The 27840-nt window shown below is 38.3% G+C and overlaps 1 protein-coding gene across 1 annotated transcript; it reads left to right on the top strand.

Moving 5' to 3' along the window:
* On the top strand, positions 1-27437 carry UGCG (UDP-glucose ceramide glucosyltransferase). Its single transcript, XM_034073248.1, has 9 exons — positions 1-236; positions 15946-16087; positions 19563-19665; positions 20552-20653; positions 20819-20931; positions 22183-22361; positions 22815-22901; positions 23344-23533; positions 24813-27437. Exons 1-9 carry the CDS (start codon positions 139-141, stop codon positions 24981-24983), a joined length of 1185 nt encoding a protein of 394 aa, XP_033929139.1. The 5' UTR covers positions 1-138; the 3' UTR covers positions 24984-27437.
* Positions 27438-27840: the final 403 nt, after the last annotated feature.

The raw sequence follows: 27840 nt of genomic DNA, 5'->3' as shown, positions 1-27840 counted from the left end.
CACCCCAGACAGCACTGCCTCGAACGCCACCGCCCCGACCAACACCGCTTGCCCGCACCCGGCAGGCCGCCGAGCGACCCTCCCTCACTTCGCTCCCGCTCCGCTGCCAGCTGCCGTTTGGGCCGTCGCGCTGCTGGGATGGCGGTGCTGGCCCTGGCCCTGGAGGGACTCGCCATCTTCGGGCTCATCCTCTTCGTCGTGCTCTGGCTCATGCACTTCATGTCTATTATCTACACGTAAGCTCGGGCCGCGGCAGAGGAAGGGGGGCATAGGGCCGGCGTTGTTCCCTCACCCCCTTCCCCCCACCCGCCCGCTATCGCGCCAAGTGCGGCCCCGCCGCCGAAGACCGCGACAACGGGCCCTGTCCTCCCCCGTCACTGCCGCACCGTGCTCCCTGCGGGCCGACAGTACGTCTTCCCCGCACTCCGCCGCGGGTGTCAGGCTCGGGGAGCCTCTCGCCGCCCTGGCCCGGCGTGGGACTGGAGGGGCACACCTGCGGGCTGGCGTGTGCGGACCGACCGCCGCCTGCAGCTCGCGGCGCGTACGGGGGCCGGGGCGGCTGTGGTGAGGGCACGGCTGGGACCTTGCCATCGGTCTTTGGGTAAAACCCGTTCTTTGTCTGCTTCTGCCACCCGCTTTTGCACTGCGATCTTTGTTCCTTTGCCTTTAGCGCTGCTCGGGAAGGCTGAGGGTTTGCTGTTTTCTGGTACACCTGTAAAGTGAGGTTACTCTGCCGATGGTGGGAGAGTAATATGCACAGCAGTAATAAAATGTGTGCTTTTTTTTACTGTGCAGGGGAGCCACAGCAGAACAACAGAAGTAGCACAGTACTCTCTGCTGACCAGAGAGAATTTTAGCGAAGTACACTTTTTTTTTTCCTGAGAAATAATAGTTCTACGAGTAAAAAGTATATACAGTGCATTCAGTTCCTTCTTGGATAACTCCAAGGAAAAATGCTTCAAGAGTTTGTGTTTTGGTGACTGACAAACCAGGCAGATTCTCACTTGAGTGTGGCAGAGGAATTGGCTGGGGGTATGTGGAGAAAGGATGAAGAATTTGCCTCTCTTGTGGTAGAAGACCATTTACTCCCTTAAATAAAAGGCTACTGTTGCATCACCGCAAGGATTAGAAAATATCTGAATTTCTGTTTGCTTTGCTTGTGCTTATCTCTTCTCCTTTCTTGCTGTCCCACATACATTTGATAGGTATCTGTGATAAACCCCTGTCGTTGTTGAAGGCAGAGCTTCTCTTGAATTCATGGATGCTAGAGATTTGCTTCTGTTGCCTTTTGCCATAGATGCCTTGGTCTTCCTTTTTTTTTAAGTGAAATCACTTACAAACTCTAGTAACTTTTCTGTACTAGTTCTGGTGCCTTTAAATTCATAATTAACTTGAATAATTAACTTAATTCTTGACAATGAGGTTGTCTTGAGCACAAATGTCAGGATTTCAGTACTGAGGAGCTGCAAGGGTGCCTGGTGGGGAAAGAGACCATGGGCTGCTGTGCGCACAGATGATTCTGGGCTGCTTTGAAGCTGATGAAAACAGCCCATTGCATGCTAAAACCTCCACCTATCAAATGAGCATGTGTGGTGCTGCTGCTCATAAATCTTTAAGAAAGAGTGGCAGCTGTGAGGGGCAGGAGATGCAAGTGGAGATATGGGAGAAGACATGTGAGAATAGAAACAGGAGGAAAAAGGATGAGGTACACCAAGATAGGAGAGGAAAGAACAGAAGATAACCAGAGGAAGGAAATATTGCTGGACAGTCCATGTCTCAGGAGCTATACCTTCAAAGCGGCTGCCAGCTGTGGAAGCTGCACACAAGACCTATGACACTCCTGAATTGACTGTGGGCTGCAGGTAAGCCCTGACAGAGCAAATATAGATGCCCCTGTAGGGACTGTACTTGTGAGGAACTCATGCTGGGTTGGAGACATCCTGAGGAACTCCAGCCTGCACTGACCCTACCCTGAGGAGGCTGCAGCCTGTGGTAGACCCAAACTGGGACAGAGACCTTGGCAAAGGGAACGCAATCTGTAGGTAAGTCATTCCAGAGCAGGTACACGTACTACAGCAGAGCAAGAGTTAAGAAGCAACCAGCAGAGGGGGAAAATGAGTAAGAAGCAAGATGTGGCAGAATAACTGTAAAGCACTAACCTGCCTCCTGTTGAAGAACTTGGGAGGGATTGAATGTAGGGAGCAGTGAAAATAAGAACAGTTCAGATTGAAAGGTGGCTGGGGGAAAGCTACCTGATGCTGCGCCTGTTGTCTTTTTTTCTTAATAACCAAATCCACTATTAACTGATTGTTACTTGGCAATAATTTAAGTAGAATTGCTGGAGTTGAGACTGTTTTGCCTTTGGCAGTCATTGGTGGGGAATGCAGGCAGCAGTTAGCTGGACCTGGTGTGGCCTGGGGCCAGAATATTTGTTGAGGTGTGAAAAGTGGAAGGAGTTGTGGTTTTTTTTTTTGTTTTGTTTTTTTTTTTTTACTGGGAACTTTTGTTACAACTGTAAGTATTGTGTATGGGAAGTTAATGCAACAGTGTGTTCACATTTGGACTTGCCAGCTGTGAAGAGGATGGGTAAGAATTGAGATGATCTTGTCCCAGCCTGAGACCCCTGGAGAGAAGTGTGCTTCTTGAGTTACCATCTCAGCAGGTCCAGAGGCAGGAGCTGCCTTTCATTGTCAGACTAATGAGCTGGTGGTAACAGGGGTATTTGTTGTTCAGTGTGAAAAGGTGGCCGTTGAGTGAAGGTGAGCAGCTGGTAGTAGCACTGAAGTGACCGAATTTCAAGCTGTGCTGAGTTTCCAGGCTGTTGTGGAGGAGCTGCCCAGTTATAATGATTTGGCAGGTGCAAGCAGTCTGGAGGGGGACTTTTTACAGGGACATACAGTGACAGGACAAAGGGGAATGGCTTTAAACTGAAGGAGAGTAGACTTAGATATTAGGAAACAATTCTTCACTGTGAGGATGGTAAGGCACTGCAACAGGTTACCCAGAAAAGCTGTGGATGTCTCATCCCTGGATGTATTCAAGACCAAGTTGGACTGGGCTTTTAGCAGCCGGTCTAGTGGAAGGTGCCCCTGCCCGTGGCAGGGGGGGTTGGATCTTTAAGGTCCCTTCCAACCAAACCGTTCTATGATCTGTAGAAACAGGATAGCCGCTCCACATAGTGTGACCACACACCTGCCCTTTGCTTGTAGTGAAACTGAAGAAGTGCTGGACACTTACAGCAGCCATCCAGGGCAGTGTTCTTTCAGTGGCAGTGGTGGAGCTATGGGATATGGCTGATGGCTAGAGATCACTGATCTGGTGAGTTCGAAGACTACACCACTAGTAAAACCTGCCCTGTGTGGTTGTCTGATGGAATGGCATGGTCTTTTAAGCAAGATACCCCAGTGGAGGGAATTAGCAGGAGGTAATCAAGTGTTTGCTTTGACTGTTGGAGTGTGTTTGCAGAGAAGGAAGCCCAGATGGATGATGATTATTAATGCCATCGCCTGAAAATGGGGGTGGACACTGTTAGTGCTCCTTTTCCTATAGAAGCTATCCTATCCTCGACAGTGGGCATAGCATACTGCACGCTTTTCCTAGACTGCTGAGGTATAAGGGGGTCTTCACTTATAGAGAAACTCCTTTTATGTCAGTGAGACGATGTATTAGAGCAGAATTATGTACTACTTTTCCTGCACTGGAAAATATTTATACTGTTCCTGTTATAGGAAGTAGAGAAGAAACATTAAATTAGTTAGCCTTCCCATTTTCTCTTTATGGACAGTATTGTTGGTTTAACATTTTTAAAGTCATTGTGGTAGGGGCTGTTTCTCCTCAATCTGCACTGCGTCTTGTAGTGCTGAACTGGTGAGTTGGAAGGGCTGATTTGTGCCACTGAAGTACTTGGGTAATGATGAAACATGTCAGCAAAGCTGTTGTGGCCTAGGCAGTTATCCTTCTGTGGTTTTCTGTTAGTACTTTAGATGTTTGATTTAGCGAAATACTTAGAACATGTGTGAACTAAGTAGATAGATGACATTATGCAAAAATGTAAGCTTTTTTTTGCTTCAGGTGCTGTCAGCAGGTGTCAAGCTTAAGGATAGCATTTCAGCTATGTTGGTTTGTGCTGTAATTGCTTTAAAAGATGTAGATTTTTGGGTACCTAAAGAACTGTGTAAGGTTTCGGTTGAGGAAGGATGTCTTGTCTTCCATACTGCATTTGCAAAACTGGTTGGTTTCTTTTTTTTTTGCCACCTCTTTTCTCTGCCACTCTTTCTCACTTTGAATGGTTTTGATTTATAAATAAGTATAGTAGGATGGATTGATTTCATACTCCTTTAAAAGAAGCAGGTGGCCTGAAGTAATGAAAAGCAAATAGCCACACTGTTAAGTCAAAAGGTCAAACTTTACAAATTGTCTAATGTATGTGATTATGAAATGGGCCTTGGTTTGGTGCTCTCTCAGTAATACTGAGTCAGTGAAGCAAATGCAATAAACATGGGCCAAATAGCAGGTTTTTATAGCTAGTAATTGGATAAAGTGCTGTTTGCATGTATTAGCCTACATAATAGGCTGTGATATTTGACCTGTTTAGTTTGCTATCCTTTATACCCAACCTGGGACCTTAGCTAATACCCTTACTTGTTTGTATATAGGCTTTTATGTTGGAATTGAGCCACCAGCTGATCTGGTGGGAAGGGATCTGATAGTATGGGCTCTGAAAGCATCTGAATTACCTAGTTGTATGGATGAACAAAATGAACTTTCAGAACTAAACCCAAATGCATATCTGAAATGGAAGACCATGTGCATGTTATGCTAATAAGGAAAAAAGATTTATAGTATTGGCTAAAGTGTTGTTCAGTTAACTGAGGAGTAAATTTTAATATTTTAGCAGCCTGTTAGAATGGTTACCTGAAGATTCTTAGTAACTTCCATTCTAATGACATGCAGAAAGTGGAACAGAAGTCTTGTGAAGTCAGTGAAAAAGTACACTCCCCCAGCCTCCCCCAAAAGAACCCAAACTAAAAAACAAATCAACTAAACAGACAAAAAACCAACCAATAACTTCCAAACAAACAAACCCCCAAAACCAAAACAACACCTAAAGCTGTTTTCTTGGGATTTAAGGCACTCTAACACATCTTGTAATTCTGAATCACTGGCTAGCAAGATTTGTGATGATGGATATGCTAGTTTAGCTGTATTTCAAAATAGATGTTTCTAGTTCAGTAATTATGGGAGCTTTCTGAACATGGTGTTCCTCTTTCTAAAATACAGGTGGCAAACGAAGCCTTCAAAACCTAGATAATGTTCTATTTAAGCATAATCTGATCTTGATTATACCTCTCCAAAGAGGTAGTCTCTTTGGACTTGAGTCTAGAAATGAGTGAAAAGTTTTATGCTTTTTCTCTGAATAACTTTTTCTCATTTTGTTGTTGATCATTTCAACTTGAACACTAAGTAGAAGTGTGTTTTGTAAAGTTTTATTCTGGGATTGATGATATGTTTTAGAAAGACTTTTAAGGAAGAAAAATTCATTCTTTCCTGACTTGCACTCAGCATTGCCTCTGGCACAGAGTTCCTAGAAATGTTTGGTAAATCTCTTAAGCTGTTTATATGTTGTTGCTTTGTTTGTCTTATCCACAAAACTGAACTCGTCGAGTCCCTCCTCTTCTGGTTTTGAATTTTCATTGTTCTTGTAATGGTTGTCAGTGGCAATTTTAATTATAGCACTTGATGTAAATCACCTTTTTTTTTAAGGCATCCACAGTCAGTTGTTTATTGTCTTGGTTCCCAGGTCTAAGTGGGAAGAGCAGTGCATGTCATTTAATTGGTAAATATATTGCTGGTTTAGCTTTTTAAAGTAATTTAATTGACTATAAGTTACAGTAGTCAATGAAGAAATAACGAAATCTGCATTCGTGTGGCATTTGGATGTAACTGGGCCCGTTGTGCTTTGTCAGCTGACTGAAACCCAAGACTTTCAGAAATATATAAAACACCTGAATGTAACTGAAGTAATTAATAGCCTTAGTGTAATGTATATGCACACAAGGAGGAAATTCAGTTTGCACAGATGAATAGAACTCAACTTCTCTGAAATATTTTTTCAATATTGAAGAGCTTTCTAACCATACTTCCAAACTTAAACAAACCTCCCTCATAGCCAATGTATGTAAAGTAATTATGGTATTTTGGTTAATAATCTATTACAGTATAATAATTGTGACCTTTCGGTCTTAAGAAAATAACAGTTCTCTTTATCTTGGCCCTATTTGATTGTCTTGTGTGCCTATTTTCTTTTTGTTCCTCCCTTGCTGCTCAGTCCATTATTTTTGTCCAGGCTTACCCAGCTCTGCTCTCTGACCTCTCTGCTTGTCTTCTTTCATCTCCTTTTGACCTTTTTGCTTGTTGGTGAGACTATCTCTTCCTTTGGTCTGCCTTGTATTTTCCACTGTCAGTGTCTGGCCATAGACTGGCTAAAGCAGCTGTTAAGAGCAGTAGTAGTTATTCACTTTGCCATCATAGGATTGCATTTGCTTTGGTTTGTGGAAGTGCTTTGCAGGCAGTCTTGTCACAATAGGAGCCAAGACGGGGATGTAGTCTAGATCTAATTTAAAAAGTGATCTTTAGAAAACTTGCCTGTTACTATCAGGTGTTACTGGGCATGAGTGAAGTAACATTCTGATAGACTTTGATGGAGATAAAACAAGTACTGTTTTCTGAGATTAGAGATACTCTTCCCTCTTGCTGATAATCAAAGCCAAACAGAAAACTGAAGTGTGATTGTACTGAGCTTCTCCAGGAAGTGGATGGAGGATGTCTAGCACATGCAGAATGATGGGTCTGTTCTTCATTTTGTCTTCCTTCAGTAGCTGAATCTTTATTGAACTTGAACCACTTATATTGAAATTTTCTGTGCAGGTTGTCTGCATCAGGGTGAATTGATTTTCCAGTTATGTAGCCGATGGCAAGCTTGATGTAAGATGTTGGTAGCTTATACAAGATCTATAACATAAACAACAATCTATTGTTAATGTGGAACAGGAAGTGGAGGAAGCTTATGATCTGTATATCAATCTCTTTCTGCAAAAAATTCTTAGAGAGTTAAAAGTAAGCAAAAAAGAACTTAGATGTACCTTAAGGTACTTATTGAGAGTGTTGGGTCCATGCAGCTTGATGACTTGCACTTACTTTTACTCAGCAAGTGAATGACAGCATTGCAGCAGAGGTAAATCTGAAGGATAGCAATGCAAAGTTTTGAAGTCAAGTTATTAGGGAGGATCAGAGGAAAATGACAGGGTATGGGAATGCACACAGAGGTGAGAGCCAGTTTTCAGCAGTGTGAAAAGAATTGGAGTGCTTCAGGCTGCAAATACCTGTTTAGATTCTGTTCCAATCATTCCCTGCTCAAAGCTGGACCAGATTTCAGTAGCCTGCTCTGTGTACAATACATGGATAGGATAGTAAGAGCTTATGATAAAAGATGGAAACCGCTGGGCCCTGTAGTGTTTGACATCTTCATTAATGGCCTGGAGAATGGGATTTAAGCAAGTTTTCTGACAACATGAAATTGTGAGGAGTGGCTGATATGCCACTGATACGAGGTAGGTTTGCTGCCATTCTGAAGGACCTGCACAGGCTGGAGAAATGGTCCGACAGGAACCTCATGAAACCAACTCTGGCACACAGCAGCAGCACAGGCTGGGGGCTGACTGGCTAGAAAACAGCTTGGCAGAAAAGAACCTGTGTGAGTGCTGGTGAATGCCCATTTGACTGTGAACAGCTACGTGCGTGTGGTGGTAAAGAAGGCCAACAGCATCCTGCACTGCATTGCTGGCAGATCGAGGAAAGTGATCCTTTGCCCCTGTGTAGCTCCAGTAAGACTGGAGAGCAGTGCACAGTTTGAGGCTCCCCAGTATGAGAAATGTAGATACACTGGAGCAAGTCTGGTTTGGGCTACAGAGATGGTGGTGGGACTGCAGTATCTGACATACAAGAGGGTCTGAGAGCTGGGACTATTCATCCTGGGGGCACCCCATCAATTTGTGTAAATACCTGATTTCTTGGGGGGATTGGCAGGTGTAAGGAAGGTAGGGCAACACTCTCTCAGTGGTGCCCAGTGACAGGATAAGAGGCAACAAGCACAGATTCAAATGGAAGACTCTCTTTTTGAACAAAAGAAGACTTTCATGATTGAATGTTGGAATGGTCTTTCCAGAGGGATTGTGGAGGCTCCATCCTTGAAGACAAGAAAGGCTGACTGGATGTTGCTGGGATGACTGGATGGGTTCTAGTGAACCCCACTTTGAGCTCAAAGGTTGGAGTTGCTGATCTCCAGATGTGCCTTCCAACCTCTGTTCTGTGATTTTGTGAAAGATGACAGGCAGACTGCTGACTAGACTATTACGGAGCAATAGACTGAGAAGGAGATTGTGTGGAGGATGTGAGTTTTGTATGTTGGTTATTTTAAACAATTTGAAATTTATTGGACACTGTGTAGTTGCAAGACTTGCCTGTAGGTAATTTTTAGAGGAAGACAAATCTGGAGAAAGAAGGAGTTAATTTTTTAGTTATAAAAAGATTATGGTTGAATGAGAGTTTCTGTATTACAAGATTAGTAATTAGGGAGGGCAAAACGGTGCAGAACCAGAAATCTGAGGGTGATAATGTGGGAGAAACCCCATAATTTTGGAGGCAGTTAGGGAAGGCCATTTTTTTAAGTGTAATTCAGGAGGATAAGACACAAACTATAAACTTTGAGGTGACAGAGTAGTAGCAAAACTGAACATGAATGGTTCAGTCTATGGAACCAAAGCCTAGGTTAAAGACTGTCTAGTGAAATTTAGGGAGAGAAATTGTAACAGACTGGATGGTGGGAAGATGGTGCAATAGATGGGACAGGTGGGCTTTAAAACCAAGCCACATCTGTTTGTGTGGACAGGGAAGATAGAAGACTAAAATTTAGAGTGTAAGACAGAAATGAAATGGGTTGGGTGAGTGAAGCACGTGGAACTTTCGGTGGGCAAAAAAGCACCCAGCCTTGTATGTCAGCTGGAGTGGAAGAAGCTGAACAATGGGATGAGAAAGAATAAAATCTTTCTGCCAGCTTTTGTCAGGACATGAAGATTTCAAAGGTTAAAGAAGCTGAGGCTTTACATGAATCATGTTTCCATGAAGATGCAAATTTTTTTTTCTTTGTTAAGCTGGGTGGGTGAAGTGGTAGATAAGTGACTTTAATTTGTGAAATTTCTATCAGAACTGCTCTGTGGCATGCAAAGTATGTAACTAGTTTCACTGGTTTACTAGAGCACCCACCAGTATTTGTGTCCATCACTTCCTGGGAATTGCATAATGTCAGCTGTTGGTGTCAGAGCTCACTGGGATTTTTAAAATTTATTATAACTGAAATGAAGTTCTGTGGTTTTGACACAATACTGGTTTTGCATTTTACTGAAGACTAAGGTATGAAAGAAATTACTTTATTGTGAGATATTTTGCTGTAGAGCAAAAAAATAAAAACTTTTCTTTTTGCAAATTGCAAGGTGATCAGTCTTCCATTTTCTTAAGTATGTTACTTCTAAGAATAATTGATGATGACCTAGGCGAGACTATACCTTCTTGTAACTGGCCTGGGTGAATTCATACCTTGAGTTAAATTATTGAATTTTAGTATGTATAAAGGAAGCCTTACACTGTCCTTTGGACAGGTAAGGTAAAAATATGTATAAAAGTGTTGGCAAAGATAAAAAGTCAAGCATTGTACCAAGTGAAAAATTAGGATAGTCTTGGCAATGCTACTTCTGAATTTTGCTTTGGAATTGTATTTCTTAAAACAGATTTTGAACACTTGATAGGTGCTTCTACTGGACCAATCTTTTTTTCATTAAAACGGTAGGATAACTAATAATGTATCTTTGTTGTCAGTTTGTGCTAGTAGTTGGTTTGGTCTGCTTAGACCCAGTGAATTATTGTCTTTCTCTTCAGAAACACCTCTTTGTAACAAAAGACTTATTTGGTCCCTAGTTCTGTGTCCCTCTTCACCCCTTGGTAGGGCTTACTTCAGATTTGTCAACAGTACAGTGCATGAGAACAAACCTGTAAATGAAGTTAAACATTCATTTTTGTTATTTGCAAATGTCCTAGTTTTTATGTGCTTTGTCTTGAGGTCTTGATTCAATATGCCTGTGTAGTAATGATTTTCCAGGTGACTGCTCCTTTGGTTTCATAATGAGCAGTGCACTACTCTTTATTATGAAGTAGAAAAAATACTTCTCTAGTCATATGCAAACTTTGTTAGAATAATCAAGCTGCTGAAAATCGAATTTTAGTTAATGCACTAAACTGTTACTGAGGAGATACCCTAAGCACTTTCTCTGAAATACCACTTTAGCTTAAATCATAGAATAAGAGTGGTTAGGGTTGGAAGAGACCTTAAAGATCATCAAATTCCACTCCCCCGCAATGGGAAGGGACACCTTCTGCTAGGCCAGGTTTCTCCAAGCCCTTTCCAACCTGGCCTTGGACACTTCCATGGATGGGACATCCACAGTTCCTTTAGGGCAACCTTTGTCAGTGTCTCACCACCCTCACGGAAAAGAGCTTCTTCCTAATACCTGGTATAAATCTGTCCTCTTTCAGTTTAAAACCATTAAACTTTGTTGGGGGCCTCAGAGCTGAATGCAGTATGCAGGTGGGATCTCCTGAGAGTGAAGTAGAGGGGGAGAATTACCTTCCTTGACCTGCTGGCCTTGCCAGCCTTGCTAAAGTAAGATTCTGGGTTCAAAAGTGGTAGAAGACTTTCAGACAACCTAGATTTTTGAACTGTTGTTTGTTAATAATAACAGGAGGCGCAACTAGAAAATGAGAAATTCTTCCTTACTTCATTGTCAAGATCTCGATGGTGGGTTAGGGGAGAGGGAGAGCAGACATGAGATATTTCAAAATTAAGATACTGCACACTTCCTTTTAACCATTTTTAAGAGATTATACATATGTTCAAATTTGTATTTCCAAGGAGATTGTTTTAGGCAGATTTTGTAGTGGTGAAGGAGGTAAATGGGTTTTTTTGAACCAAGTATTGTGTGTTGTGGTTTCAGTTGTTTTTTTTTTTTCTCTTTTAGCAAAACTTACCAAGTTAGTTTTGTTTGTATCTGTTGGAAACACACACACAAAAGAGCCCTTCTGAAATGCTGTCACATGGTTTTGATTATAGAAGTGTTACTTTAACTGAACATTTTCTTTCAAAGGTTTTTTTTGTTTGTTTTCTGGTTGTTCTTTTTTAATATAATTCTGTCTTTAATTTCTGATGTTCCTTATAGGAAGTTTATCCAAGCTGTTAAAGGCATTTGCAACATGAGGGGAGTGATACCATCTCACTGACAACTCTGAGGTCCAGACAAGGCTTACAGCTTTTTTTTTCTGCCTCAGCTGGGAGTAATAGGCGTTGAGACTGTGTGTTCAAATTTGCGTGCTTGAGCAAGGTTTCTGCTTCAGTGGTATGCTGTTTTGTGCTCTGGAAACACTTGGTTTGTTAATAAAAAGTAGCCTGCCATCTACTGAAAATTAAGAAAAATATATTGGTGTGGTATCTGCTTTATGATAATTTAGATTCTCTTCAGTTGTTAACATAGTTCTTTTATTGGCAGTTAAATGTTTTGGAGGCTTTTAAAGAGAAGAAACTGAAAAAATGTTGATGAGTGTCAGGAGATCTCTGGCCCAAAGGGAACAGTAAGCAGCAACTTGGAATCTGTAGGAAGCACATTATCTAATGTTTAACAAATTATGTCATTTAAACTTGTGCCTTGTGAAATTAATAGGACTAAGCTATTTTGATCCTATGGATTTGCAAAGTGTCAGAAAAACAAATTGAATAGTCCTTCAGTACAAGTGTTCTAAAGCTTTGTGTTTTAAAAGATCCCATACTTAGCATTGTGGGCTTGGCATTGTATTAAAAGCCATCTGCAGTGGTTGGTTTATCTGGTCCAGAGTTACTGCTACCCTAGAGATGCTTTTGTGTTGGACACAGTTCTCTGAAGCTGCATAATGTTTGTTGCAAGGAGTCTGTTCAAAAAGCCTCAGTGGCTCTTGTTTTGATAGTCAAAAGGATAATCCAAATCCTCTCCTACTGCTACACCTTTCTAAATATTTCTGCTGTTCTGATCTGCCTTTAGCAAGCATGTGGCTACGTGGTGACTCAGATCAGCTAGCTGACTTTTTCTGTGGGATAGTTCTGTGTTTGATCAGCAGGCTGAGCAATTTATCTTATGGCGCTGACTACTTTATAGCCACCAGTAAGCTGAGGGTGTGGGAAAGCAGAAATGGGCATCAAATTGCTATTTTGATAGCAGCTTGCAGATAGACTGCAAGGAAAAACTGTGTTTATTTGAATGCTTAGTACAATCCAGTAATGGCTGTGTTTTGGGTAACTTGCAGTGTTTTTGTTGAGCATATTTCATTTAAGCCTGCTCAATTGTAAACTGTCTAGGATTTGGACAGTAACAGAATTCCCATTATTTCAGCTTTAACTAGAATCTATTATATGGGACCCTGTTTGTTTCTGTTTTGTCATGCAGGTTTGTCACAGGGAAGGGGAATAGGAGAGAAATTTCATAGGTTAAAAAAAAGGGAGTATTTTCTGGTTTTAAGTTAATTTCTCTTGTTTTGCTTTTTCCTCATGAAAGATGAGGGTTCTTTTTCTACTTAAAACTCCAAAACATGTTTGAAAAGTTTAACACACAACACCTTTTAGGAAAGGGCTGTATCAAATTATAGATTACGACTACTGAATGTGACTTTTGTGACAATTTTTGGAAAGTGCTGCTTAAATTCCTGCTGTCTTGAAGATTTTGAATTCAAAATGTTAACTAGCACTAGATAAGATGTCTCTGTTCTGCGTTGCATGATTTTATCTGTCTTTATTACTAGCCACTGATTGACCTACTACTTCCAAAACTGGAAGATCAAATTGATATTTGTTTTTTGAGAACATTCATCATTTGAAAAATAACAATGACCATAACCTAGGTTCTTTCTTGATCAAGTCCATCTCAAGACCTTTAATTTAACTTCTTTTTTTTTTAGAAAAGATTTTACTTTTACTTTTATGAAGGATTTTTTTTTAAATATAAGATTTTAATTTAAATCGTCCCTTTCCTCTCAGCTACCCATTGTGATTTCAGTGCGTTACATCCTGAGTTTTTCTGTGTTTTGGTGGTTTTTTTAGCTTACATTTGTTTAGTCTGCCTTCTGCTGTCAGCTGGCATGTGATGAAGCTGTAACCAATTGGAGCATGCTTTTCAGTATAAGCTTCTAGTATCCAGACAGTAGGATTGCTTAGTAGAGGAACATTTTTGTTTTAATTTTTTTGTAGGCATGCACAAACCTGTGCCTGTTTCTCTGTGGGCAGACAGCCATAAGAAGTCTGTATTGCAAAGTGAGCACCTCAATCTTACCTACCATTTCCTTCTTTGAGACTTACCTACTTCCCTTGATCATTTTATCAAGGCCAAGTAACATGTTGTTTTTTAATTACAGGTGCTGTCATACCACAAGTACATTAGGGCTTCCTCTTATGTTTTGTCCACTTGTCCCCTGCTGTGCATGTCTGCTCTTCCCTGGTTTTGGATCTGACACAGTTGTTAGGTTAGTGGGTGGGTGGATTGACTTGCTGTATGTCCTTATAGCTGTTAAAATGGATGTAAGCAAATGATAAGAGTGAAGAATGGGGAAAGCTGCCTGCCTGAAAACACTCTGGTTGGGTGGTGGGGTGGCCTGTTCTGGGCCAGCAGCCAAACAAGAGTGTCCTGAACTGGGACCAGCACATTTCTGTGGGGTGAAATTTTCCCTTCTTCCAAGAGGCTGAAGGGTGACATGCTTGAAGTATTACTTCAAGAGTCACTTGTGAATGTCGGCAGTGTTTTCTAATAGTAATTAATTCTAGTTAGCTGTTTCTTGCAGACAAATAAGGGTAGGGAGCAAGCTATAAGGGAATGAATGCTGTCAAGGAAAACTGTCATGCAGAGTTGGTTGTGGGAGAGTTTTTCCAGGGGCTTGACACTAATCCTTGTGTATGTTTCAAGAGGAGGGTGTTGTGCCCCTGATACCTTCTTTGTGCTGACACTGGTCCTCCTCCACTGTAGGGGAAAAAAAGGTTGAAAACAAGATCAAGGTGTTCAGTTTTTGCTTTAAGAACATTCTGTCCATTTCTAGGAGGTGTGTGGCCCTAAGTGATAGTGGTTTCTGTGTGATCCGTTTTGCAGTTTTCAAATCTGTCCGAACTCCAGGGTTCCCTACTTGGTGGGGTGGACTTGTACTGTACCTGCAAAGCCAAATGCTGTATTGAATTAATGACTCTGATATATAATATCTTATTGCATCTATCATAAAGTCATATAATTACTTAGGTTGGAAAAGACCTTTGATATTGAGTCCAACTGTTAGCTTAACATTGCCAAGTCCACTCTTAAGCCATATCCATAAGTGCCACATCTCCACATCTTTTAAATACCTCCAGGGGTAGTAACTCTACCATTTCCCTGAGCAGCCTGTTCTGATGCCTGATCACTGTCTCTGTGAAGAATAGTTTCCTAATATCCAGTTTAAACCTTCCCTAGTGCAGCTTGAGGCTGCTGCCTCTTGTCCTATCTTCCCTCTCTTACACCATGTGTAGGCTTTTTTCATTATTGCGTTCGATCACCGGCATAATCCTATGTGTCAGCATGGTTTATAATGTGATGCCTCGAAAAATTCTGCAGTTTTATCACTTGATGCTTATTCTTTATCACAGTCCTGCCTCAAGTCTGTCTTCACCCTTTCTCTCCTTACTTCTTTCCATTTATTGTGCCACTCTTCCTGTTCATCAAAGCTTTTGCCTCTGTACAAAGCTATGTGCATTGCTACTGACTGCTTTAAAAGCAGTACTTCTGGTTTCCCCCTCCCCCCCCCCACATGCATTATCTACCTTTTGTTTCCTCCTGGTCAAAGTTACATTCTTGAGACTCTCTCTTCTTATTGGTGTAATGTTTGTAATTTTTTGTAAAATGCTGTGTGAAAGTTTTTAAGTTAAGAATGGATACCATTAGATATATGTTGCAATAAAATATTCTTTCAGTCTGACTACTAGGCATGTTAGAAAACTACAGTATGAAGTATACACATTGATTTGCAAATTTTAAGCTTTAGCAAATACTTCCTCTCCAATTACTTAATCAAATTTTCATCAAGTAAATATATATATAATTGTATACTGGCATGTTAAGCCTTCAGAATTTAATTTCACATTAGTTCACACAGAAGTATAGGATTAAACATTCATGTTAGTGAGTTGTGACATTATCATCAATTTTTGTATATTTATGGGTGTTTGGAATTTTTCTCTGTATGTCTGTGTTTCTGACCTAGCCTGATGTCCACTTCCTAGATTTTTTTTTTTTTACACTATGGTTGATTGATCCTTGTTCTTTCCTTGGAGGTGTTGGTTAACAAATGGATCAGAAGGATCAACTCTTTCCTCTGTTCTTTCAGCTTGCTCTTTGTTTTGCTTAATTTAACCCAGGAAAAAGCATCTGGTTTTTTTTTTTTTTTAAGTAGATTACTTTTTCTGATTATCCATATGAGTTTTAATGCTATGGAGTAAGGCAGAAAAATTTTGTCTCCTGTGTAGCTTGAAAAAGTTGCACTCTTATTGTTTAAAATGCATAGTGCAAAAATGCATTAATCTGAAATGTCCTTCTGAAGAGTCAAATAAGATTAGTTTAACCTACATAAAATGCTAAGGCTTTTATAGGCAACTGTCAGATATAAAAATAGGTATTGCTTTTACAAACAAAAGTATTTTTGTGACAGTTTTAACTCACAAGCTGTCTTAGTTCTGACTGTATTTTTGGATGGAATTCTCTAGCGTATTTTTTTTATTTGGTGATATGTTATTTCTCCTTACAGACGCCTTCACCTCAATAAGAAAACCACAGACAAACAGCCATATAGCAAGCTTCCTGGTGTTTCACTTCTAAAGCCGTTGAAAGGTGTGGATCCTAACCTGATCAGCAACTTAGAAACCTTCTTTGAACTGGATTATCCAAAAGTATGTATACAACCTAGTGTCTTTTGGTTTTTCCTCCCATGCCTCCAAAAGTCATGAGTATCTTGGGCTGGAACTATGTAACTTGATTATGCCTTGGGTGGTTCTTCCTTCCACAACAAGTGCATTGTTGCACATTTTATGTGTTACAAACAAAACTTACTACATTTTAAAGAGCTGTTTATAAAGGAATATGACCAAGGCTTGGGGACAAAACATACTTCATGCTTTGTCAAGATTTATTTGATCATTATTTCCGTATTGTGTTTATAGCAGTATGAAACCCTTCAATTATGAAAGATTGTTTGAGAGGCCAGACACCCTTCCCAACTACTTCTCTGTAGCAGAGCCTCTAAAGAGAACACTTAAATGATAGCTTGAAACTTTCTAGTAGTTCTCACTGATGGCTCATCTAACAAAGCATTGGTCAGTGATGAGGTGGTGTACCTCACCAGTTTTTGGTAGGAAAGATAGTCTCCAAGTCACTTACTGGTACTGGGAAACAAATGGTTAATAAAAACGTGTATTTATTGTTGTACTCTGAGCTTTTAATATAAATGATAAGTAATATAAGTAAGTGTGTCAAGTGCTGTCATTGCTCCAAGGATCTTACAACTTAAAGGATAAATCTGCAATGCTTGTGGTATTGTTCGCAAATTGGTATATGCTCCTGTGAATGGAAAAAGGACTACATTTTGTACTGCATGTCTCCTGAATTCTAAAACTTGTAATTTAATAAAACCTTAATTCTTCTCAAGACTGTCAGTTGTAGAAGGTCAAAGGTGTGTGTAGGCTGTAACAGTAAGTTTCCTTTGTGTATTCTGAGAGCTTTAAACTTGCTCTGAAGTAGGAAGGGTAAAACAAACTCCACCATTAGTAACTTACAGAAAAAAATACACAACTTCTAGTAATGAAATTTAGAGCATTTTGAAAAGCATTGGGCATGAACATTTGATTCTTTTCAACTCAAAAGTGCAGTGAAGGTCAAGTGTGGCCCAAGGTAGGTTTAAAGCATGCTTGAGGCACACTGTGTATGTGAACATTGCAAAAAGTGCAAAGAAACTGCAACAGTATCTTAAGCTATTTTATGACTATGATGAGTCTCAAAATGTTAAGCAACTGAAATGTTTGACTATCAATACAATTTGAGAATTCAGAAAAACAGTTATGTTAGATTTTGCTTTGTAAGAAATAGTCTTAACCTTTACTCCTGATAACTTACATGTTTTGGTGGCAGTTGTAAAATATTACTGCTACTCATAAATCTGAATTTCAGGTAACAATAGAGAGAATCCTGGTTTTCCCAGAGAGAGTGAAAATGGAAGTGTGAATGCTGGGGCACAAGTTAATACAAGCAACATTCCCAAACTCTTTGAAAGCTCTTCTATACAATAACTACAAAATCACTTCATTTAAGAAACTAACATTACACCACAAAAATTAGTCCAACAATATTACCTGGTACTCAAAAGTTCATCTGTTTGGAGGAAAATTATTCTGAAAGAATAATCTTAAATTTGTTCAAGGGAAGCTAAGTTCAACCTGCAGTGATATGGATTCTCTCCTGTGATATCCCATGTGTGAAATAATCTTTTCTTCCATAGAAGCCAGTTACACAGCTTCTAATCTGCAGGACTTACCCATAATATTTTTATCAGTGAACACCTTTTACCTACTGTGCATATTGTAATTTTGGCAGAAATTTTTCTGTTGTGTTATGTCCATATGAACTTATTTTTGTAGATAAACATCTTTGTATTTCCTCTGCTTTAGTCATGCATTTTGTTGCTCTTTACTTTTCTACTGCAATACTGTGAAATATTCTGTTTCCAGATATTGGAATGTCAAAGTTGTTTTATTCTGGTAAATTTCTTTGGGAATACAGATTTAGAAGTGTCATTGCAACTGTGGACTGAAGATTATTAACATGCTAGCAAAAATAGCTTTTACATATTTAATAGGATGAGCAATAAAGAACCAATTTCTTCAGCTGGTAATTTCTGTGGTGGTTATGCTGTCAGGATTGTTCTCTTGTGGTTGGAAGAACCTGTCTGCTTAAGCAGATAGGTCTTTACCTTTTAAATGCAATTTTTCCATGCTAGTAAAATGATAGGGATCAAATACTGCTTGTTCTTTAGGCAAATTGGCTTTGAGTTTGCATTCTAAGAGGTAGAGATGTGTGTGTCTGATCGTTTGTAGTGCTAGGCCAAGTCTTAGCAACTCCCATGCAGTTGTTAATGATTTTAAGTTTCTACAATATTTTGAATGCAGTTAGTGGTTGGGGATTTGTGTTATCAATGCAGTTTTTTTCTTGCCAGAATGTATTTATTTAATGTCTTGTCTTATATTAAATACTTCTTAGTGAACAAGAACATCAGAAATTGTCATCATTGAGCCCACAGGCAGCTTTTGAAGGTTCAGATTACATTTTTACTGAAAATAAAATTGAAGTAAGGAAGAATAAGAAACATTTTGATCAGTATTTGGGACTCTTATTTATACCTGCTCTATCAAATGAGGTCCAAAAATATTGGTTTTAATTTGATTTTTTTTTTTAATCTTGGATTGTAAAAATAGCTTCTAAATATCTTGATAAGAAGTTTGCATTTTCTGAATTTTACTCTTTGGATTGGAGCTCTAAAAATTTGTAATAGTTCAGGAATTTTAAAAGGGAGAGAAGAAGGTTATATCAAGTCAGGAGTATTCAAGGAATTTGCTGTTAATGCAGAAACAGAAATATCTCCATCAAGGCTTGCAAAGCTGTGTCACAATGATGAGTTATCCTTAAAATGCTATTATCTCGCCCACTCTCTGTAGCTCATGTGTAACAAGCATGTAGATTGATTGCTGAAACAGCTAGTTATCCCTTACCTCTTGTTGACTTCTTTAACCATTATTCCATTAATGGAAAACAGATGTACATAGCATATTCCTGTTCTTGAGCTTACCTTTATTGTACAATTAAGTGTACTAATACTGTTCTTTGTGAGTTGTCTTCCAACTCCGTTCTGCATATACATCTACAAAGTATAGGGAAGGAAGGTGTAGTTCAGAGAGCTATGTGGTTAAGTGTATCATAATGTCATATGTTTACTATTTTGTATGCTGCAATTTCGTTGAATATGATTGATTCAAGGCTCATATGTGAACAAAAATTGAAGTGGAAATAAAGAATTTACCTTGTATACTAAGGTGTGCTTCATGCCTGATAGAAACCCTTCCAATAACAGGAAGACTGCTGCTCCTCAGTACAAGATTTGCTGGGATACAGCAAATTTGCTTTTTCCACTAGTACTTGGCTTAAATAAGTGTGAAAGTCTTATTTAGCTGTAAAACAACCTCTCTAATTCTAGTTTTAATTTCTGTAACACTGCTCTATACTTTTTCTTTTTGGTACACTGTTCAACTTTATTCCCTAGACTATATTGATATCAAATATATGTGCATAAACGTGTGTGTACATTTTTGTTTTTACTAGTATGAAGTACTACTCTGTGTACAAGATCATGATGATCCAGCTATTGATGTGTGCAAAAAGCTCCTTGGCAAATACCCAAATGTTGATGCTAGGCTGTTCATAGGTAAGCAGAGCAACTCAAAGGTGTGACTGTTACTTGTAAAATGTTTTTAGGTTTTCAACTCCATATGCAGTATTCTGAAATAAATAGTCATTTGGTTCAGCCCATGTTGGTTCTGTAGTTTAATCATCCTTTTGGAGTGAAGAAGTAAGTTTGTAGTCACAATTTCTGATATCGGGCCAAAAGCTCTGGGAGGAGTGACTTCTGCAACCCCTGTAACTTTTTCCTTCTATGGCTGAAATAGCAGTTTAAATCCTGTCTTTGCACTAAAATAAATGTACAGAAAGTGGCTTGGAGTTGAGGCTGAGTTTGCACTTGAGACCCTGCAACAGCCCTTTTTGATCAGCTTAGACTGTAGGGCTCTTTCTTCACTTTATATTTAAATTACAGGAGGCAAGGGATATTAGAGCTAGGTGGTAGTGTCAGTCTTTTTCTCTGACATGAAGCAAAATGGACCATGTCTGTCAGTTGGAAGCAGAAGACTTTTGTTTCACTTTTTTCTGCTCCTTTTTAATTTTTCTGCTAAAGTTACTGTGGAGTTTAATGGTCATAATCAATAGTCTTAAGAAATAAGAGGCAGAGAGTATTTCCAGAATGTACTAGTAAGATTTATAATTCTACTGCCCTTTTAATTACATTAACCTTGTTACCCTGCCATTTTGAGAAAGCATTTGAGTATTTTCTTTATTTTTTAGATCCCTGTATAATTGTAGGAAGATCTGAAATATAGAAGTGAAGGAATACTTAAAATTTAAATCTTTTTCATAAAAGTGTGCTTTAAGAATTTATTCACTGTTCTTCAGTTATTACATTTAAATATTCTGGGTATTGATTCCGAATTCTAAAAACCACCCATATATTATTTGTGTATGATGTTTGTATTTTTTAGGTGGCAAGAAAGTTGGCATCAATCCCAAGATTAACAACTTAATGCCTGGCTATGAAGTTGCCAAATATGATCTTGTATGGATCTGTGATAGCGGAATCAGAGGTAGGTGTGTCTTGTAATGTACTAACTGTTCTATTGCTGTTACTCGCTGTAGGCAAGCAGTTGTTGGAGATGATTTTGACTGAGAATATAAGCAGAAATGAAAAATGTCGAAAAAATAATGACAGAATGGCTTAATGAACTGTCCGTTTTTCATTTGTCACTTAGTAACGCCAGACACGCTGACCGATATGGCCAGTCAAATGACTGAAAAAGTAGGCTTGGTCCATGGGCTTCCATATGTTGCAGACAGACAGGGTTTTGCTGCTACCCTTGAACAGGTAAGTGCCATGTTGGTTTGGTTTTATCTTTATCTTATTTTATTTTATTTATTATTTGTTTCATTTATAATGACTAAAAGTTCTATAGTGCCTCTTACATATTTTGAGTGAAGAAATGTTTATTTTCACCCACTGTCACACTTCAGACTATCCAGAAGAACTTTTTAAATGCTCCAAAATTTTACTGTGCTGTTCTGAACATTCTTTCAGCATTTAAGTTTATAATACAAACAATAAACGTTACGGGATGAAAACTATGGATCTTATTTAAAAATTTATTAAAACTAAGGAACTCTTTCTAGGGCTTAGTCAGAAAGGGACTTGGCAGGGGGTTGGAACATGATGATCTTGAGGTCCTTTCCAGTCCAAACTGTTACATGATTCAATGTTTTAATTCTATTTTTATGTCTGAAAAGAAACAAAGAAATGGCCATGACAAGTCAGAGCAAAGTCCAGCTCACACAGTATCTTATTTCCAGCACTGGTTAAGTAGAGCTTTTAAGGGCAGTAGAACACAAGCATGACTTACATCCTGTTTTCCTGTAATACTGTCTCAACTTTGCAATTTTCATCTGAGCAGCTTCCTGAGCAAGAAGTAAACTTGTGTATTTGCTAATCCTCAATATATGGTATTGAGAATATTATAAGAACAGATTTCTTACGTGAACTTTTCTTTGAGTCCACATAGATAGTGAACACCTATAGCTGTCTACCAGGAAGTTCTGTAGATCTGCTTTCTGTTACAGGAACCACCTCCTTGTTCAGTCTGACCCTTGTTCTTCTGTAATGTTATTTCATGTCCTACATTGTTTTTGAAGGCAAAGTGAACAGTTGGTTTCTATCCACCATCTTCATATCATTAATTCTGTTCTGTTCTCCCCTCTGTTCTTTCTCAGTAGATTTTCTTGTAGAATAGAAGGGCTGAGTTTTCTTGTTTGTTTCTTATGTCTCAAGACATGTAATTTAATAACTGTTTTTCATTCTAAGCTGGCATGTATAAGGCATTTTATCCCCAAAGCTAGTTAATGTGTGTCAAAGGCAGAAATGTGAAGCATGAGAGTGCAGTGAAATTTGGTACTCCTTCATTGCATGAGAGGGCAGCTCATGTGATTTTTATTTTTTTTTATTGTTTTGTGATGTGGGGTCTGAATTTCCTTTTGCAAGAGAAGAGCAAGGAGATATAGCACAAATCTTTTTGTACTACTACATAAATACATACAAAGTTTTAAAAGCCGTACCTGTTTTTTGCAGGTTTATTTCGGAACTTCTCATCCAAGGTCATATATTTCAGCCAACTTAACTGGCTTTAAGTGTGTAACAGGAATGTCATGCTTGATGAGAAAGGATGTCTTGGACCAAGCTGGAGGACTCATAGCTTTTGCACAGTATATTGCTGAAGATTACTTTATGGCCAAAGCTATAGCTGACAGGTAAGATGACTCTGAATTAAGCTTATTATATTAAATGTATTTCAAGCCTTGTGGGTTTGTTTGTTTTTTGTTGTTGTTTTTTTTAAACACATGGTACATATTCTAAGTGTAGGTGTTCAGGTCAGCCTGACCTCTGTACACCAAAAATGCTTATGATGTGCTTTGTTCTGTAGTCTTTAGTCTTTTACAAATAATTAAGCCATATCATTGTCAATTCCTTTAGAAATAAGTTTTATAAAAAACTGTAAGCATTATTCAAATGGTATTTGCTCTTTTCCACTGAAAAGACTTGATGTTATACACTTAAGTTTTTCGTATGCCTGCTTTAATAATACGGCACATATGCCAGTGGAAATTTCCAAGATGAATAAAATTCTTGGTATGTGTTACCTAATTCTTTTTTTTTTTTTTTCATCTCTTCATGCTATTTGTAATAATAAATATATTTTTCAGGGGCTGGAAATTTGCAATGGCCACACAAGTTGCAATGCAAAACTCTGGTTCATATTCTATTTCTCAGTTTCAGTCCAGAATGATCAGGTAAAAATTTTACTCTTTACTTCCTCTCCTACCATGTCACCTGTTTCTCATTTGGATAACTGATAATGAGAAGGAATACATCTTCCAAGCTAATTTGATTTTATGTACAGAATGCTGAAGTTCCAACACATAGCTTAATGCATGCTTCTTGTTAATGTTGGGAGGGAAACACTGACTTTCCACACAAGTATGACTAAATATTGAAAGCTCCCTAAACTGCCCCCACCCCACAAAAAAACCCAAACCAACAACCACCTTAATACCTTTTAAAAACTATGTGCAGTATCTTTGAAAGGGAGAAATTTTGCAGGGTTTTATTTTTTGGAGGTGTAAATTAAATAACACTGTCAGAAAACACTGTGATGTCCTATCATTTGATGATGTGGGGGACAAAGACCCAAAGAATAATGCATAGTCAGAACTGATTTGTTGTCCTTTCTAGGTGGGCCAAACTGCGCATTAATATGTTGCCTGCCACAATAATCTGTGAACCGATCTCAGAATGCTTTGTTGCCAGTCTAGTTATTGGATGGGCAGCTCATCATGTATTTAGATGGGATATAATGGTTTTTTTCATGTGTCACTGCTTGGCATGGTTTATAGTTGACTACATTCAACTAAAAGGTGTTCAGGTATGTACCATGATTTTCTTCTGAGTTTCTAGTGCCATTTACGTCAGCAAAAAGCTAAACCTAATTCGCTTGACATCAAGGTCAAATCCTGTTACTTCTCAGTCTTCCGACTTAGTTATAGTAGCATGAATAGAAGTGTGGTTGGTTGTAATTCTGTTTTCTTATATGCATCTGCCTCTACTTATGCTCTGAAAATTTGCATATCTGTCCCCTTCATCTTCACATTTTCAGTCTGCTTTACCTAGGCATATCCTAAACTTTTTTAACAACACAAGTACAGCAGCTTTGTGGGATTCTGTGGGTTGTTGGTTTTTTTTTATTTAAGTTGCACTTTGTCTTGTATTTATTGAGGTGAATATGTACTTCTAACTACATTTTTCACTCTATTTATAGTGGACTTACAGGACAGCTGTAGCCTACATCTGAAAATAAAATCTTTCCATCACTAGAAGTAAGAGTTCTAGTTACTAGAAGTGAGGCCTAAAAAAACTTTTTAATATTGAAAGATGTCACAAATCAGAACAGTGTTTGTTCTTCTGATGTTGGAACTATTTAGACTACAGTCTGCTGTGACCATATTACATCTAAATCTGATTCATAATTGTGTATTCAAACTTAAATAGTCCTTATCATAGTGAAAAATATTCTGTTTGTAGTCTTGTACTCTTATAGTCTTAGCACATACTGGAAATAAGGAGGAAAAAAAAAAGGCCTTGTATTGGTTCTGTAGGACTCTGGAAGGTCAGTTCCAACAGTCACCTTTCTGATTATTCTTCTCATACTCACAGCATTTAAAAGAGTTTTGTGCTTACTGTCCCTCTTCTGAAGCCTTTCTGTTCTCCAGCTCTCCATGTAGCTCAAAAAAAAGAAGAGAGGCTATAAGTTTGTGGGTTTTTTCATCCTACTTTTCCTATGCAATAGGCCAAAGGCTTAGTTATTTGAATTTCAGTCCTCTGGGAATGTGCAGGAGTGTTCTGTCGAAATGCTTTTGGGAACTGTGCAAACCCCTAGTGTGTGCTTGAACACAGGTTTACAAAGCCTCAAAAAGGAAGTGGGGTTGTGCCTTTTGCTCTACATACAAGTCTTTTCAAACCTTCTGGATCATTCTGGCCCTCATGTAATATGGGCAACCAAATAATGAACAGTAAAATGTTGTTATTGGTATGTAAATCTATGCAATAAGCTTTAGAATATATTTACCTGTACCAATGTTTTAAACTACTTTAAAACTCCTTTTGAATAATCGGTATGTTTAAGTACTTGTTTTTTATATTTCTAGGGTGGTGCACTGTGTTTCTCAAAACTTGATTATGCAGTAGCTTGGTTCATCAGAGAATCCATGACAATTTATATTTTCCTATCTGCTTTGTGGGACCCCACTATTAGCTGGAGGACAGGACGCTACAGATTACGTTGTGGAGGCACTGCAGAAGAAATTCTTGATGTATAGCCACAGCTTTGTAACTTTGAATGTCAGAAAGAGAAGGGGGAAAGAAAAGTATTATAAATCATTTATATAAATACTTTTAAGAAAATTTACCTTCAGTAGTTTTGTTACTTGTATGTTTTGGTATCTGTTCTTTAATTTATTTTTGCATGGCACTTGCATCTGTGAAAATACATCTGTAGTCTTGGCCAAATGGTACCTTGCTCCTATGTACAAATAGAAATGGAGAGAATTGGTCCTGATGTCTTATTTCCTGTAGGAATGCTCTGCAGTAAACTCTTTTATTGTTTTCTTGGGTTTTGTTTTTTTTAATTTTGGTTTTTGGTTTGTTTGATTTTTTTGGGTTTTTTTTGGTTTTTTGTTTTTATTTTTAAAGTAAAGTATCCTCTTGGATATGAGCAGCTTCTTACTCCATGGTGTGCTAGCTTGGCAAATCCAGGGTTCACATAGCTATTTTCCAGCTGGGTTGTACAAAGCTGTATCTAGTAAAGTCACAGAAGTACAGCCAAATTCTTTTTTTAATCTCACTAAATTGAGCTAGTAACAGGACCTTGGGAAAGAAGCTCTTAAATGCTTTATGCCTACCTCTTGTAGTTGCTGCAGAACAAAATGAATGGAAAGGTAAAAATGCTTTGCAAAAACAAACTAAAGCTGGAGTCTTGTGTTTATATGTATACATAAAATACTTTAGTCATTGCAATGAACCAAAAGTGGACTGAGTTTGGTAAAATGAGGAATCGAAGGAATACTGGTCAGGTGTGTGTTGTGGGCATCTTTTGGCCAACTCTCATCTGGTTCTGTCTTGAACCTTGTTAAGTACTGTGCTGTAATTAGCCAAGCTGGTCCCCTTCAATATTTCCATCCTTTTTTAAGGGGTGTTTGTTTTTCCCTGTGAATGAATGCTTTGGTGGAGGTGTGTGTGTGTGTGTGTGTGTGTGAGGCATAGTATGGGGTAGAAGGGAAGAGAAACACATTTCACAAACATTTTACACATGAACTATTTTCTTATGCAATGTCTTAAGAATGTAATTTCACGATAGGTATTTAATATCTTTTTAAAGTGAAAATACATACATATACTAGTCTTAATTAAGTATTCAGATGAAATAGATATTGTGAATATGTTAAAAGGGCCGGGTGAGTTTGCTGTTACTGGTTAAAATGGTAATCTAATTTAAATATCAAACTAAGTCTACTCTTGGCTTTTTGCCTTCTACTGTTTGTCTAGCCTTTAAATTGGACTTTTGTATTCCATTGGTATGACTAAAAGGACTAGATTGTAATGCATGCTGTGTTTTTTTTTTCCCCCCTCTCTGCTCTCTGTAACTTGGTTTCCAACCTCATTGTAAGACTTCCTAATTTGTGGTGAACTGGACTTGTTTTCTTTGAAGACTGTTTAATAAAAAAAAACAAAAACAAAAAACAAAAACAAAAAACCACAAAGCAATGAAAACCACAGCAAAGCTAGAGAGGGATGTTGCATAAGCCTTTTGTTTTCATAATTGTATTTATGCCGCTTTACTCTTCATGTGAAAGCATATTGTCACCATAAATGTGAGCTGCTAATTACAAGGCTAATACCAACAAAGCAGCTTTAAAAGTTGGATGATAATGTGTAGCATATTAGCAATAATGACATGTATTTATAAAAATGGATATTTTTACCTTACTGAGCCAGTATCTTATCTGTCATGCTACACGACTGTAACATGTATATGTGTGACGTAAAACATACTCTGGGCAAAAATGCTTTATCCACCTTAATATCTCTTTTGCCTTATGATGCCATGGAACTCGTTTAATAGGCATTTCTGTATTAACAAAGGCTTTTGATGCATGCTTCATTCTTTTCATATGAATCAGGAAGAAGCACTTTTCCTGAGGAAAGTTGCACACTGAAAGCTAGTCTAGTTGTGACCCACAGAAACCAAAATATTTTGGTTTTATATTGTTTTTTCCATAATTGAATTTTGCTGGTAATGTGTTTTTGTGAGGTTTTTTGTGTTGTGGGTTTTTTTTTATTTGTTTCATGAAGTTTTATGCCATTCATTGCACTGCTAAAGTGAAGCTTAGCTTGCAACTTAGCTTTATGCTGATTTCTATGCAGGCAATGAACAGAACCAAAAAAAGGCTGAACAGACTTCATTTTAAACACATTTGGTGGGGATAACTGTTTAACAGGTGCTTTTGTATTAGTAGAGCCATCTTTGGTCATGAAACTAAAGCTTCACTTAAGCAAATAGTTTTGTTTTGGTATTGTTTGGTTGATTATGGGTGGAAACAAACACTGTCTAATGTTGTAGAAGATGCTGCAACAGAACTTCTAAAAGTTAAAAGTTGCTAATGTAAAGTTGTGTGGATCTAGAGATGTGCAGAATATGCCATGTTTATTTAAAATCATTGTCTTGTTTTTTTTTCTTTATTTAAAAATAAATTTGGAATACAATATGTTTGGAATACATGGATGTTTTTCTTTGTTCAATGATGCTGTAACATGACAGCTTTATTTATGGTACTTTTGGTAGATTTGAGTTCTAATCTTCAGAGCAACAAATGGATGTGCCTTTCTTCTGAAGCTTTTTACACCCAGACCATCTGGTTTGGGTTTTATATTTTGCTGAAATTAACTCATGTGTGCTTAAATCTCTTCCGGAACTATCCTTAATTTTTTAGAATAATTTGAGCATATAAATCCTTCACAGCAGAACAGATAGTTCTCTAACTAATCATCCTTGAATCAGATTTTAGGGTTTGGGTATCTTTGTCACAAAATACGTTGGAAATGTAGGGGTAGTGTTGATACTTTGCTTTGAGGTACTCGACCAAGAAAGCATGTGGTGCTTGCTCTGTCATTTGACTT

This window comes from Melopsittacus undulatus, chromosome Z (genome assembly GCF_012275295.1).
Source record: "Melopsittacus undulatus isolate bMelUnd1 chromosome Z, bMelUnd1.mat.Z, whole genome shotgun sequence".
Taxonomy (NCBI): domain Eukaryota; kingdom Metazoa; phylum Chordata; class Aves; order Psittaciformes; family Psittaculidae; genus Melopsittacus; species Melopsittacus undulatus.
The sequence above is the reverse complement of the archived record's forward strand: the minus strand, read 5'-3'. Positions and strand labels throughout refer to the sequence as shown.